General features: G+C 38.8%; 1 protein-coding gene across 2 annotated transcripts; it reads left to right on the forward strand.

The window, feature by feature from the left end:
- Positions 1-122: 122 nt before the first annotated feature.
- On the forward strand, positions 123-7,094 carry LOC117626997 (nuclear pore complex protein NUP98A-like). Of its 2 annotated transcripts, XM_034358860.1 has the most exons (10): positions 123-175; positions 408-457; positions 997-1,302; positions 1,743-3,667; positions 3,954-4,175; positions 4,262-4,633; positions 4,907-5,119; positions 5,223-5,630; positions 6,087-6,146; positions 6,256-7,094. In XM_034358860.1, exons 4-9 carry the CDS (start codon positions 1,801-1,803, stop codon positions 6,122-6,124), a joined length of 3,120 nt encoding a protein of 1,039 aa, XP_034214751.1. In that variant the 5' UTR covers positions 123-175; positions 408-457; positions 997-1,302; positions 1,743-1,800; the 3' UTR covers positions 6,125-6,146; positions 6,256-7,094. The 2 variants fall into 2 exon arrangements, with proteins under 2 accessions (XP_034214751.1, XP_034214750.1); XM_034358859.1 differs by having other exon boundaries at positions 5,223-7,094.
- Positions 7,095-15,832: the final 8,738 nt, after the last annotated feature.

Genomic DNA, 15,832 nt, shown 5'->3' on the forward strand with positions numbered 1-15,832 from the left:
CTAACTATACATAAAACGACATCGGTTCAACGCAGGCGTCCCGCGCTCCCTGCTTACTTCGAACGCTAACTGTTCATATAAAAACGCTTTGGGGCCCTCCTCTCTCCCAGACTCGTAAAACCCTTTGGGCATTCTCCAATTCTCCAAATCCAACCCAAATTTCAAACACTTTCAGGTACTTCCAAAACCCTAATGTGTCATATTGTTATAATGTTTTAGTTGATGCTATTGGTTCCCAATTGCAGCCTATTCCTGTAATTTTCTCGCATTAATTCAACTTGTATATGAGAGATTTCTCACTTTCATTCGCCAATGCATGTTCGCCGTTAATTCTGGCTATGTTTTTGTTGAATTTTGATTTGCATTATTGCGATTGTTGTTGAATTTGTGTTCTGTTTTCGCTTCAGGTAACTATCTACGTACAAGCTATCGCTGGAGATGTTTGGTTCAGTTGACAGTAAGCTCTCTTATCTCTGTGTTTTTTGCATGATTTATGAGTCAAGATTTTGTTGCCGCATCTTATTTAACTGCATTCAGTAACTTCCAATTTTTCCATATGTGAACAAGTGTTTTTTGTGTTTTCCTTTTTCAATCATATATCCTTTATTCTGGAGAAATCATGATGCTTTTTTTCCGCGCAAAAGTTATTTTGAAAAACTTGCACCTTTGCACTAGCCTAGTTAATTGTTGGTGACAATTCTTTAAGGCCTTTTCTTTTCTTTTCATGTTGAAACTAATTCTCTTTTTGGTTCTATGAACTTTGGTGGTGATTTAGAGATCATAAAGATGAATCAGTTTTGAAGATATGCGTATATAGGACTTGTAACTGGTCATACACATTTTGTTTGCTTTGTTGTAACCTGAACACGACCTGCATTTGCTAGCACTCTGTCAATGTGCTCTAATTATTTTCATCCGTTGCTTTTAGGCCCTGGGAATATGTTTGCTTTTCTTCTCTGTGAAAAATAAGTTAATTCATGGAATATTGTTTTACAGTTCTTGGGCAATCATATAGAAGCCCATTTATGTCCCAGTCAGTTTCTAGGCAGACCCGCAATACTCGTAACAATCCTTCTGCTCCCCAGATCTTTGGTAGCACAACCCCATTTGGTCCACAAACAGGGAGTCCCATATTTCGGGTCACTTCGAATGGTGTATCTGCTGCAGCCCAATCTTCTACACCCTTTCCTTCCTCCATGACATTCGGTGCCTCATTCTCAACAGATTTTGGAAATACAATGTCTACTTTTGGAGCATCTTCTACTCCTGCTTTCAGCAGTTCATCGTCGCCCTCAATTGTTGGTAAGCCGGTGGAATATTTGGAATTTCTCCACTTTTTGTCCTTCATCGTTCTTCCACTGTTTCAGTGTTATATCATTATGGTGAAAGATGGTTATTAGAATCATTTACAATGTCACTTTCTTACGTATGAGATTATTGACCTTTGCTTGCATATTTAGTTTTGTCTGCTTTATTAAACTGCAAGTTTGTGCATGAGTTTCTTTTTCCAAAATTTATGCCTATATATAAGTGGACTATGGTTTATGTATGACATTAAGATATTGTTGAAAATATTCTTTTCAATGTACATTTAATTGCTGGATCTATCAGCTGACTTGCGAAACAAATTTTGTATGGTGTGGGAACTTCACTTGTGTCTTTAATTGGCAAGTGTCCTAGACTTATTTCCTTGCATAATGAAATTGGATCATGATTTATGAGTTACGTAAATTATTGTGTAGGTTCTGGTTGTTTGTTCCCTTTGGTTCAACATGCACCCCAGCCTTTGGTTCTGCCAGCATGCCAGCTTTTGGTGCTACAAGCATCCCGGCCTTTGGTGGTACAAGCCCTTTAGGAAGCACAACTCAACCATCACATCCAGCATTTGGGAGCAGTATATTTGGTTCTTCCACGCCATTTGGTGGATCAAGTCAGCCATCCTTTGGTGCTACAAGTAGTGCAGGGCTTCATTCCACAACAAGTCCTCCGTTTAGAAGTACAGAAGCTGCCACTGGGGTTTCAAGTTCCCCCGGAATTGGAACTGCGCTAGGGTTTTATATTTCAAGTACCCCAGCTTCTGGTTCGTCTAGCTCCACTTTTGGTACTTCAAGCAATCCTACTTCTGCTGCTTCAAGTACCCCTGGATTATCGTGTGGAAGCACAGAAGCTGCCACTGGGGTTTCAAGTTTCCCCTCGGTTGTATCTGGGCATGGATTTTATGTTTCAAGTACCCCAGCTTCTTGTTCCTCTAGCTCCCTTTTTCGCACTTCAAGCAATCCTACTTCTGCTGCTTCAAATACCCCTGGATTTACGTGTGGATGCACAGCTGCCACTGGGGTTTCAAGTTTCCCCTCGGTTGGATCTGGGCATGGATTTTATGTTTCAAGTACCCCAGCTTCAGGTTCCTCTAGCTCCACTTTTGGTACTTCAAGCAATCCTACTTCTGCTGTTTCAATTACCCCTGGATTTGGAAGCACAACTCAACCATCACATCCAACGTTTAGGAGCAGTATTTTTGGTTCTTCTACACCATTTGGTGGATCAAGTCAGCCACCCTTTGGTGCTACAAGTAGTGCAGCGCTTCGTTCCACGACAAGTGCTCCGTTTAGAAGCACAGAAGCTGCCACTGGGGTTTCAAGTTCCCCCTCAATTGGACCTGAGCTAGGATTTTATATTTCAATTACCCCAGCTTCTGGTTCGTCTAGCTCCACTTTTGGTACTTCAAGCAATCCTACTTCTGCTGCTTCAAGTACCCCTGGATTTACGTGTGGAAGCACAGAAGCTGCCACTGGGGTTTCAAGTTTCCCCTCGGTTGGATCTGGGCATGGATTTTATGTTTCAAGTACCCCAGCTTCAGGTTCCTCTAGCTCCACTTTTGGTACTTCAAGCAATCCTACTTCTGCTGTTTCAATTACCCCTGGATTTGGAAGCACAACTCAACCATCACATCCAACGTTTAGGAGCAGTATTTTTGGTTCTTCTACACCATTTGGTGGATCAAGTCAGCCACCCTTTGGTGCTACAAGTAGTGCAGCGCTTCGTTCCACGACAAGTGCTCCGTTTAGAAGCACAGAAGCTGCCACTGGGGTTTCAAGTTCCCCCTCAATTGGACCTGAGCTAGGATTTTATATTTCAATTACCCCAGCTTCTGGTTCGTCTAGCTCCACTTTTGGTACTTCAAGCAATCCTACTTCTGCTGCTTCAAGTACCCCTGGATTTACGTGTGGAAGCACAGAAGCTGCCACTGGGGTTTCAAGTTTCCCCTCGGTTGGATCTGGGCATGGATTTTATGTTTCAAGTACCCCAGCTTCTTGTTCCTCTTGCTCCCTTTTTCGCACTTCAAGCAATCCTACTTCTGCTGCTTCAAATACCCCTGGATTTACGTGTGGAAGCACAGAAGCTGCCACTGGGATTTCTAGTTTCCCCTTGGTTAGATCTGGGCATGGATTTTATGTTTCAAGTACCCCAGCTTCTGGTTCCTCTAGGTCCCCTTTTTGTACTTCAAGCAATCCTACTTCTGCTGTTTCAAATACCCCTGGATTTATTTCTTTAAGTACTCCATCTTTCACCTTTTCATTCCTTCCTTCTTTTTGGAAATCAACTTCTACATTTCCTAGCAGCCAATTTGGTCCTTCATGTCCTTCTGGAGCGCAGAGTTCTCCATTTGGTGAGTAAGATATATATATATATATATATATATATGAATGGTTGTACAATTTGAAAACAGAAGAAAAAAACTGGATCGCTGTTTCTGGAGGTCAAAGAATACCTCCTCGATTTTGGTTCCATTGTAGCTTTGTTATATTCTCATAAGTTGTGATGCAAGGTCTTCATATTTTCCTTACATATAGGAATACCTCATTGTGAGCATGAGCTCAATCAAATATATAGGAATACCTCATTGTTTATTGTTTCATTTTTGCTATATCATATTCTTATAATTTCTGATGCAGGAGCTCAATCAAAAACATTTGGAAACACTGACTTTGAGATATCAGCTTCTGGGGCCCAACTTTGGGGAAGTAGAGTTCCTCCTCACACAACAACAACTGAACCAGATGACTATGTTGGTCTAGAAACTAGGGGAGACCTCCAGTCAATATCGGCGATGCCGATTTATGGAGACAAAACTCACGAGGAACTGAGATGGCAGGATTATCAATTGGGGGATAGAGGTATATTTAACTTAAGAAATTTCTTGTGAGCAATGATGGCCTCTACCAAGTTCTATATATAATAAATGTATAATCTTAAATTTCAGGTGGACATGTTCCTGCTGGAGGGAGTTGTTTTCCCTTGTCGACCTCAAACATTTTGAATCCTGCACCAACATTTGCTCAAACATCTTCAAGTCTTTTTAATCCCTCAACTCCATCGAATGTATTTGCTCCACAAATTCCATCCTTTAGTTTTACAGGCTCTAGGACCTCATCTGTACCATTCACTTCATCAACTTTTCCTCTCTCAACTTCACCCAATCTTTTCACAACTTCATCGTCATCTCCTTCAGTATTCAGACAAGCTTCATCTCCATCTCATTTTAGTTCATCAGACCCATCTACATTGGCATTTCCTGCTCCAGCTCCCAGAACAGATTCAACATCTAATTCTGGCCTGTTCAATTCTATATTTGGTGAGTATTTAGATGTATATGAATGATGGTTGTACTTTTTGGAAAAAGAAAAAAATTTGGACCACTGTTTCTGGAGGTCAAGGAATACCTCATTGTATTTTGTTACATTGTAGCTTTGTTATATTCTTATAAGTTGTGATTACGGGGATTCATATTTTTCATACATACAGGAATGCCTCGTTGTGAGCAATCAACAAGGAATATGTAGGAATTCCTCGTTGTGTTTTGTTTCATTGTAGCTGTATTATATTCTTATTATAAGTAATGATGCAGGAGTTCAATCAACAACATGCGGAAACACTGCCTGTGGGATATCAGCTTCTGGGGGCCAATTTGGGGGAAGTAGAGTGGCGCCCTACACTAAAACAGCTGGACCAGATGATGGATCATTAAGTGGGTTATACCAATCAATATGCGGGATGCAGATTTATGGAGACAAAAGTCATGAGGAACTGAGATGGCAGGATTATCAACTGGGGGATAGAGGTATATTTATTTAAAATATTTCAGATCCTCAAAACTTTTGCTTGTGAGCAATGATGAGCTTTATAAGTTCTGTATATTATGAATGTATAATCATAAATTTCAGGTGGACGGGCTCTTGTTGGTGGGAACTGCTTTGGCTTGTCTACCACCCAGTCAAACGTTTTGAATCCTGCTCCAGCATTTATTCAAACATCTTCGAGTCGTTTGAATACCTCAACTGTACCTAATATATTTGCTCCACAAATTCCAGCCTTTACTCCTACACCCTTTGGAGCCTCATTTACACCATTACCTTCAGCATCATCTTTTTATGTACCTGGACAAATTTCATCTCCATCTCTTTTCAGTTCATCAGTCACGCCCACATCTGTGTCTGCATTTCCTGCTCCAGCTCCAACAACTTCCCCATTTAATTCCGGCCCAATCAATCCTATATCTTCTATTGCACGAACAGGTGGTACTGCTGGACTAACTACCACTTCCTCTGGTGGGCTGTTTACAATTCCTTCTGGTAATACACATATATCCCATGAAGAGAGGTTTCCATTAGAGGCTAGTGTTACAAACAGCTGTATCAATCTTCTTTTTTTTATTGTTGAAGGTTTTTATTTTACTCCCTTAAGATCTTTGACCTTTTTTGTTACCAGACTAAAACATGAGCTTTAAGTCATTGAGGTCTTAAATTTTGAGTTAAGGTTACTTAATATGCCATCCCCATTGCTGGCTTGACCTAAGCTTTGCTTTATAGGTTTGATAGGGTTTCGATCCAGTTCGTTTCAGCATTGCCCATTAAAAGCGCGGTTGTCACCAAACATTGATTTAAATTGCATCTGTGCAGCTTTAGTACACAGGGATTTGAGACAATTCATCAGTGTGTTAATGTGTACCAAGTGATATTTTAGTGTGTTAATTTATATTGAGAATCGCCTGTAATTTATGACTAAATATCTCTTTGTTTTTCTGCTAGGAAAAAAGGAGGTTGAGCATTATGATAGCAAGGTCTAATCGCAAGAAAAATGGTCAAAAGGTGAGAATGATGCCATGCCATTTGGTGAATAGTTAATCTGTATAGTTTTTCCTCTACGAGCTAATGTGAACTTTGTTCTCACACCTTCGTGCTCTTTTTCCTTTTGCAGTCCCCTTCTTCTTCTGTCCTTTCGTGGCCATAGACGGCGCACAGGCAAAACTAGTAGATGCAATGGACGTCCTACAAGAAGCATTGCTTTAGGGTTTTTTTTTTTTTTTTTTCGATCAGAAGCATTGCTTTCGGTGTGTAGTTCAATCGAAAAGTATTTTTGATGTATCTAGTTAAGCTGTAGTTCGCATTTTCAGGACAAATTTCTGTGCAGAATGGTCATTGACTTGGCAAATTTATAAATTTTCTTTTTTGGATCAAGTGGCAACTTTACAATTACTGAGTCATTAGAATTAAAATCATGGAAAAAATAATAAAGTAATATTCTGGCAACCAAGGATCAATACATGTTAAAAATGATTTAACTAAAGCCATCTATAGATTTGCATAATTCTAGTTACATCTTTAGAAGATGGTTAACTTACTCAAAACAAAAGAATGATTAAAAAGGTATTTTTAAAAGGCTTAATTATTGATATGCCCCCTGTACTTCATTGAAAATCTCACTTTGCCCCATACACTTCAAACTGAGTCAATATGCCTTCCCGTGCTTTATTTTTGTGTCCTCTATTACCCCTTTCCGCCAATTGGTCAATAAAACTGTTAACTTGTTTATGTGGCATGAGTATTTTAGATATTTTAGCTATTAAAAATTTTCAAATTTTAAAAAACTGTTTATAAAACATTTTGATAATTAGAAAGTTCTTTAAAAAATAAAAAAATAAAGCCCCTAACACCTGAATAGCCCCACCACCACCACAACAACCCAACCCTTCCCCACTGCCACCCACCGCCCGAAACCTATGGCCACCACTCCACCATTGTTCAAATATGATATCCCCACCCCAAACCATTAATAACAATCAATCCCAACCCACATAGCCACTTTCAACCCCCAGCCATACTCACTCCGAGCTGACACCCCAAATCCACACCCAAGGCGCAAGAACTTCTCTTATCTTCTCCAACTGGGTTTGATTTGATTTCATGCCTGTCATTTTCACATATATCTCTGTGCAGCCATGAGGATTATGCGATTGGAGTTTATAAACAATAAACTCATATTGAAGAACTTTATTTTGTTTTTTGTTTTTTTACCATGGCGGAGGAGAAATTAGGGTGGCAAGTTGGGGGGGAATGGTAAGCATGGGTTTGGGGTGGTTGTTGGCGATGGGGAAGGGTTGGGTTGTGGTACTGGAGGGCTATTCGGGTGCTAGGGGATTTATTTTTTCCCTCTTTTCTAATTTATTTTATTATTAAAATGTTTTAAAATTCTGAGAATTTTTAATAGTTAAAATTACTAAAATACCAATGCCACATCAGCAAGTTAACGATTTTACTGACCAAACTAACGGAATGAGGTAACGAGGGACGCAAAATAAAGCACATGAGGCATATTAACTCAGTTTGAAGTGTAAGGGGCAAAGTGAGATTTTAGGTGAAGCACAGAGGGCATATCAATAATTAAGTCGTTTTAAAAACACCCAAAACAAAAAAGGAAAAAAAATATATGATATGATCTCATCCATTATACCAGATGCATAGAAGAGTGGGTCCCAAGAGGCATTTGACCACCTGCTGTACAAATCGTATAGCCGCGCGGCTATATGATGGATTTTTAAAAAAAAAATTAGTATAGCCGTGCGGCTTACCTGGGGTCATTTTAAAAAATAATAATAATAAATAGTAAAGCCGAGCGACTATACTCCTTTTAAATATAATATACTTAAACAGTATAGCCGAGCGGCTATAAAACCATTTTTTCTTATAAAATACAGTATAGCCGTTAAACAGTATAGCCGAGCGGCTATAAAACCATTTTTTCTTATAAAATATAGTATAGCCGTACGGCTATACTGTATTGACACGTGTCGCCGAATCGCTAGTTGTGCGCTCGGCGCCAGGCGGGTCCCTTTTTTTTTTTCCACAAATAGTATAGCCGAGCGGCTATACTCAAATATATATCCGTTTTTGTTCCGCTGACATAGTACTTTTCTTTCTTTTCTCGCTGGTCGAACCTATTTCAATTCCTCTTCTTTCAGTCGATCGGTCAATAAGGTCTTCACCCTTCACCGAAAAACAATTGTGGGAGTGCTATGGGAGACTATTCACTGCTTTTTGTTTGTAGTCTTCAGGCAGGTCAGGAAGGCAAGCAGAACTGACAAGCAAGGAGCCCAATGCAAGACAGAAGCGTTACTAACCAACTGGAGTGGAGCAGGGATTCCCGATAGTGGACCTCGTTGAGCAAATTTTCCTTTTGCTCTATGGCATCCACTGCAAGGCGAGATTTTCCAATCCTGTTAGGAATCAATTGAAAAAGAAATTAACAGATATTTCAATTCAATTTAAAATCTTTCATGAGCTCATATATATAAAAATGAGAGTATAGTCGGGCGGCTTTACGGGGGTTTTAAAAAAAAAAATAGTATAGCCTCATGGTGATACTCATTACATAGATACTGTGATCTTTTTAAAAAAAATTATTTTCACCCCATTTTTATTTAGAGCATTATCCATTACTATTAGGCCATTATCCGAGTCTTTATTGTCCCCTTTTGAGTTTTTACTTTTCTAAAGTTATTACCCGTATAAAGAATTTATCATTTTCACATTTAATACTCGTATTGTACATGTACATACTTATTTTTCATGTTTAATACTCCTGATTTTTTAGAAAAAATTTCAATAATACACACAAAATTCACATGTTATACACATAATTTTCGCAAAGTATTAAATAAAAATAATATATATTAAAAAATTTAAACCTATGTATATGTATCGAAACTAGCAAATTAATATCTATAAAGTATAAACTAATGCAAAAAGAATGGTCTTTTTTCATAATTTTTTAAAAATAAATAGTGTAGCCGGACAGTCCTTTTAAATATAATATACTTAAAGTTTCCCCTCGGTTGGAACTTGCATCTGGGCATGGATTTTATGTTTCAAGTACCCCAGCTTCTGGTTCCTCTAGCTCCACTTTTGGTACTTCAAGCAATCCTACTTCTGCTGTTCCAAATACCCCTGGATTTGGTTCTTTAAGAGCACTTCCACCAGTTGACTCTTGTCATGGCAAGATTAGCCCTAGGGCAGGCACTATTCACGTGAATAGTTGCTGCCCTAGTCCCCTCCAGCAAAATGTGTTTCCAGCAGTTAGGGGCTTGCCATGGCAATTACTATTCATTTTTTTTGTTTTTTTTCACAATTTTGTTTACTTAAATAATTAATTTGGATAATATTTTCGGATAAGATTTTTGGGTTCCTACGTGTCAATACTATTCATATCGGTTAAGATTTTCGGTTTCAAATTTCAGATAAATTTCAGATAAATTTCAAATTTCAGATACATTTCAAAATTCAAATTTCATATAAATTCAAAATGTCAAATTTCAGATACATTTCGGAATTCAAATTTCAGATAAATTTGAAATTTGAAATTTCATTTGAATTTCAAATTTCAGATAACATTTTCACCCTCTAAGATTGCGCCACGTGTCATATCTATATGTGTACATTTTTCTATAAAATCAGAGGTTCAGCTCATACCTCCCACACCAATTCTTCTCTACATTTCCATTTCTCAAATTTTAGCTTTCATTCTCCATTCTCAATGGCAAACATGGAAGAGGTTTTGGAGAGGCAAGAGAGAGAAACTAGAGAAAGAATGCGTAGACGAGCTGCAAGCAAAAGGGCGCAGAGAGAACTAGATGAGCAACTTGGCATAGCAGTTGGTTTGCTGGAGGAAGAAAAGCAGGCTCGCCGTGGTTCACGAGAAGGCCGTCGCCCAAATGTGGACAGACATAGACATTCCCGGGGTAAGAATCTTATGGAAGATTATTTATCCCACAATCTCTGTACTCTGATGTTCATTTTCGAGGGAGATATAGAATGCAACCTCATTTGTTCAAAAAAAATCATGCATGATATTTGCAATTATGATGAATATTTTGTTCAAAAGAGAAATTGTGCTGGAAATTTGGGACTTCTTCCAGAGCAGAAGTTCACAGCTGTGATATGAATGTTGGCGTATGGGTCATCTACTGATCAGGTGGATGAGATTGCTCGGATGGGGAAGTCCACTGCTTTGGAGAGCTTGGTGCGATTTTGTGATGCAGTGGAAACTCTGTACACCAGAGACTACCTCCGCAGACCTACGCCCAGGGACCTGCAAAGGCTTCTCCAAAAAGCTGAGTCTCGAGGATTCCCTAGCATGATTGGTAGCATTGACTGCATGCACTGGCAGTGGAAAAATTGTCCAACTGCTTGGCAAGGGGACTATGGAAATAGAAAAGGGCAAAAAAGTATCATCCTGGAAGCAGTTGCTGGTTTTGATACATGGGTTTGGCACGCCTTCTTCCGAGTTGCCGGATCTCAAAACGATTTGAATGTCCTAGGTCAATCCCCGGTGTTCAATGATGTTTTGAGAGGTGAAGCCCCAAATATCACATATGAAATTAACAATACCATATACCAGAACGGGTATTATCTAGCTGATGGCATCTACCCGAGGTGGACAACATTTGTGAAAACAATTCCACATCCTCGATCCCATAAGCAAAAATTTTTTGCTCGCTATCAAGAGGGGTACAGAAAAGATGTTGAGAGGTGCTTTGGCATCCTTCAAGCTAGGTGGGCTATTATCAGGGGCGCGGCACGTCTATTTGACGAGGAGGTGCTTAGGAGTATAATGATGACTTGTATCATCCTCCATAACATGATTGTGGAAGATGAATATGATTACGATGCTGATGACGTATATGAACCAAATCCCATGGACACGGCCCTAACACGAATTTATGAAAAACCAGTGGGGCCAAATGGAGAAGAAGTGCAGCATGAACCGTTGGTTAGAGACGGTAGTTTCATGCCCCGTATGATTGATCGCTACACGGAGATGCAATCGTCCTATATTCATGAACACCGTCAAGTTGACTTGATAGAGCATTTATGGGCGGTGAAAGGTCATGAAGGAAATGAAGGTGAATAAAGTGAAGTGAAGAAGTTGTTTTTATTTTATTATGCTTTGGTTGTGGGTTGTTTATTTTTTATGCTTTGGTTGTGGTTTGTTTTATTTTATTATGCTTTGGTTGTGGGTTGTTTTTTTATATGCTTTGGTTGTGGTTTGTTTTATTTTTTATGCTTTGGTTGTGGTTTGTTTTTTATGTATGGAATGTTTTGAATAAAAAGGAATTTTGTTGAATATTTTCTTTATTGACTAAAAGAAAAGCAATACAACTAATAATAAAATAAAATACATGAATTAAACAAAACAAAAAATACAATGAAATCAAAGGTACATGAATTAAACAAAGGGCAAAAAAAATACAATGAAATCAAAGGCAAGTAAACTAAGACATTAAAGGCAAACAAACTATTTTAATGGTTTCCATCATTTAACCAATCCGTGTTGCTAGGTCCATCGTCATGAAAAAGTCTTCGTCTCATAACATCCCTTCGTTCTAGCTTCCAAAATTGTTTTGTTTCAGGGGACATATGGCTTGTATCCATGGCCATGGTTTCCCGATCTTTTTTTTTCAATGTTTTGTTCGCGTACATACTCCCTTTCTTTGCATACATACTCCCTTTCTTTTGCATATTCTACTTGAACTGCCATATCGTGCTCTTGTTGTTTCAAGTCCATTTCAATTCTCATGGCTTGGTGCTTTGAAAGTTCCTCCAAAAATTGAGATGCATTCTTGCTAGAATTACTCCCTCTCTTCGCCTTCGCCGCCTTCCTCCCAATAGGCCTTGGATTATTTTCAATAGGTGAGTCGGTACTCATCGGAGAATCCATAGGTGAATCCGATGCAGGCGTCTCATGAAGTGGAGTCTCGTTCAAGACTACCGTCGGACCGGTTGGAATAATTTGGAATCTCTTACAAGTCTTCACCACCTCCCAACAATGGGTATGGTTAAAACTTTTTTTCCCTTGACCGGTAGCACCAAACCATATTTGTGCTTGTATAATCTATAAAAAAAAATGAAATGGAAATGCAAGAGAATTTTTCAAATATTGGCAATGCAACATGTACAAAAAAAACTAATGGAAATTAAAGAAACAATAAAAAAAAATGCAACATGTATTAACAAAAAATAGAGACATATTAACAAAATATATAAATTGCAAGAAACATTAAAATAAAAATTAATATGACATAGAAATTAATAGAAGAAAAATGACAAATAATTTACCTCATTGCTAAGATTTTCTCCGCTTCGTCGGTTGTCGATCGCTTTTGCTAAAGCATTTCTCCATTTCCCCAACTCTTTATTAAGAACTTTCCACCTACTGGATAATGCCATTTCTGTACGTGTAGAACCAATTGCCCTTTCACAAAATGCTTGATGAATTTTTTTCCACATATGAGAAAATTTAATCTCATTGCCCGTTACGGGACAATGACTAACTTGGACCAAAGCCTCACACAAGCTAACATCTTCCATCATGCTCCATGCCCCTCCATTTTCATTAGAAGAACCCATAATATGCTAGAAAAAAATTACAACTTCAAAGTGAAAAAAAATTGAATAGAAAGTGAATAAATTTTGAGGAGAAAGTGAACAATAGTAGAAGGAGAAGAAAATATAAGAGGATTTGGTGTTAAAAGTGAAGAGTATTGGTTGGTATTTATACACAAAAAATTCTGTAATTTTTGTGTATTTTTAAAAAAAAAATTCGATTTTTTTTGATTTTTTTTTGGCAGAAAAATTGGCTGCCGTCGGATTGAAGGAAAAATTCCAATCGGAGCGACCAGACTGCGCCACGTGTCAAGGAGCCGTTGCGGTTACTGTAGCGCGGATTTGAAATTTTTTTTAACGTTGGCGCGTGCAATGCACGCGCCAACGGTAAAAAAAAATTCGAATTTTCAGGGCTGACGCCATGCTGGCGTCAGCTATTTTGTCCTGGACTTCGGGTGCGACCTCGGGCTGAAATCGACTTCGGGCCTGCCCGTTTTGGTGGGCCCCACGCTCGCCCGGGCTGACTCTGGCCTGCTGGACTTGATTTTTTTGCCCAAACCCCCCCCCCCCCCAACCCGAGTCCACTTCTGCTGCTGGACTTGCTCTAAGTACTCCATCTTTCACCTTTTCATTCCTTCCTTCTTTCTGGAAGTCAACTTCTACATTTCCTAGCAGCCAATTTGATCCTTCATGTCCGTCTGGAGCGCAGAGTTCTCCATTTGGTGAGTGCTTATATATATATATATATATATATATATATGAATGGTTGTACAATATGAAAACAGAAGAAAAAAACTGGATCGCTGTTTCTGGAGGTCAAAGAATACCTCCTCAATTTTGGTTCCATTGTAGCTTTGTTATATTCTTGTAAGTGGTAATGCAAGGACTTCATATTTTCCTTACATATAGGAATACCTCATTGTGAGCTTGAGCTCAATCAAATATATAGGAATACCTCATTGTTTATTGTTTCATTGTCGCTGTATCATATTCTTATCATTTCTAAATAGTACAGCCGCCCGGCTATACTGGGCTATTTCTTCTGAGTCTTTTTTATAAATAGTATAGCCGGCCGGCTATACCTTTGAAATATAACATATTAAAGAGGTATAGCCGTTCGGCTGTACTCTGGTTTTTTTATTTTTTTAGAATTAATAGTATATTCGCGCGGCTATACTTACTTTTTTTCCCCCAAACGACCGCCTGGGTTCTAGGTGTGTGGCGGGTCCCCCTTCTGAAAAAATAAATAAATAGTATAGGCAGGCGACTATACTTGGGTCCTTTTTTGAAAAATTAGTTTTCCCCCATTTTCGTTTATACAGATAAGAGTGGTTTATCGCATTATCCATTACTCTTAATTTTTTCAATAAATAGTATAGCCGCACGGCTGTATCTCTCTTCTTCTTCGAGCCGAGTTCTCTCTGAATTGAATAGTCTGAAAGACTTAGAGCTGCTTTGAGCCTCTTTGGCTGTGTTTCGAGAAATGGGGAAGAAGACGAAGAAGCCAGGAAAAGGCAAAGAGAAAACAGCGAAAGCTGATGAAAAGAGAGCTCGCAGAGAGACCAAGAAGCTCTCGCCTGAGGATGACATCGATGCCATTTTGGTAATTTCGTACTCGACCTATGCATTTATATGTGTTTGTGTCATTGTGTGCTTGTTATTTAGAGTTATGGATCATTTGAGAACAGCTGAAATAGTCTGTGGGAGTTTTAAACCAGTTCCTTACGGGTTTAATTGTTCGTTGTTGAATTTGAAATATTCGTAGTTAAAGTTTTTGAATTTGGTTTTAATGGAAAAGCGTTGCGTAAGTGAAAGTGTAAGATGATATTTATGGGAAATCAGTTCTGCAATTTAGGGAGTGTTTTAGTGCAGAAACAAAAGGGTGCCCTGCTAGCCTAGAAATGTTGTGTATTAAGAGAGATGGTTTGTTTTTGAAGTTCATACAGAGATGTTTGTGAACTCAGTTTTATTTCCGGATCTCAATGGTTACCTTTGAACTGGTGGCAAAATGAAATGGAAATGGAAGTGTTATTCGATTTTTGAATTATTTGCTATGCATTTGCCTTTTCCACTTTTGAATATACAAAAGGAAGAAGCCAAGAAGAAGGAAGTCCATGTTGAGGACAATGTCCCAGCTCTGTCTCCGCGATCAAATTGCATGGTAATGACACACTTGAATTTTTTTAGCAATTTTCATTTAGTGGATTAGTCTTAGCTTTGTTTGTGAATGTGTGGGTGCATTACCCCTTGTAAATCTCATATTTTGTGCTTGTTAATTGTGTAGCTGAACATAAATCCCTTGAAAGAGACAGAGTTAATCCTTTTCGGGGTAACGGGGCCAAGTGCCCGAAGCGGTTTTCAGTTTTTTGTGTACCAAGATTAGGTGAGTGATTCAGAATAACTTCATAATGTCTATCATATCTTGACATCCTTAACAGCCTTGACCTTGTGGTCGCTTTTTGACATGACAGGTTTTCTTATATGGTGGCTATTCCAAAGAAGTTTCATCTCATAAAACTGGCTCTGAGAAAGGAGTTGTTCATTCAGACTTGTGGTCTCTTGATCCTAGGGCTTGGGAATGGAACAAGGTTTTTAACTCAAACCACTGTTTTCTTTGGTCACCGTTTTGTTTCTGTGTATTTATCAACGCATATTAAAGGGTGAAAAAAAGCGGGATGCCTCCTGGACCTCGAGCTGGGTTTTCTATGCGTGTTCATAAGAAGTGAGCTTTGCTCTTTTGAAGGTGTGGTGGACATGGAAGTGCCGTTTGTTCTTTAAATTGTACCTTTCTATTTTCGCTAGGCAATACAGTCCTGGCTTGAAGCTAGGACTGACCTTGTAGGGTAGGTGGATTTATTTTCCTTTTGTTCCTGGATGCATGCAGGTGATGTAACGACGAGCTTGTTCTTGGACGAAATTTATGGTTTCCAATTAGACAACCATCGCTGGTAAGCCGCATCTGAGGTTTATTTATTTTATTTATAACACTTTGAGACTATTGTAATTGTTTATACCCGAATTGAACGGCCAATGACCACCCGACACGTGGACGGAATCGACAGCTTCACACTACAGGCCCTTCGGCAGGAACCCTACCGAAGCATATACATCTTGAT

Source organism: Prunus dulcis, chromosome 5 (assembly GCF_902201215.1).
Source record: "Prunus dulcis chromosome 5, ALMONDv2, whole genome shotgun sequence".
In the NCBI taxonomy this organism is placed as follows: domain Eukaryota; kingdom Viridiplantae; phylum Streptophyta; class Magnoliopsida; order Rosales; family Rosaceae; genus Prunus; species Prunus dulcis.

Excerpts from the sequence above, each read along its gene's own strand:
- LOC117626997 (XM_034358859.1), top strand. The coding sequence starts at position 1,801 with ATGCCAGCTTTTGGTGCTACAAGCATCCCGGCCTTTGGTGGTACAAGC. Across the intron at positions 4,176-4,261 it reads TTATCAATTGGGGGATAGAG|GTGGACATGTTCCTGCTGGA; the intron begins GTATATTTAACT and ends CTTAAATTTCAG. Across the intron at positions 4,634-4,906 it reads CCTGTTCAATTCTATATTTG|GAGTTCAATCAACAACATGC; the intron begins GTGAGTATTTAG and ends GTAATGATGCAG.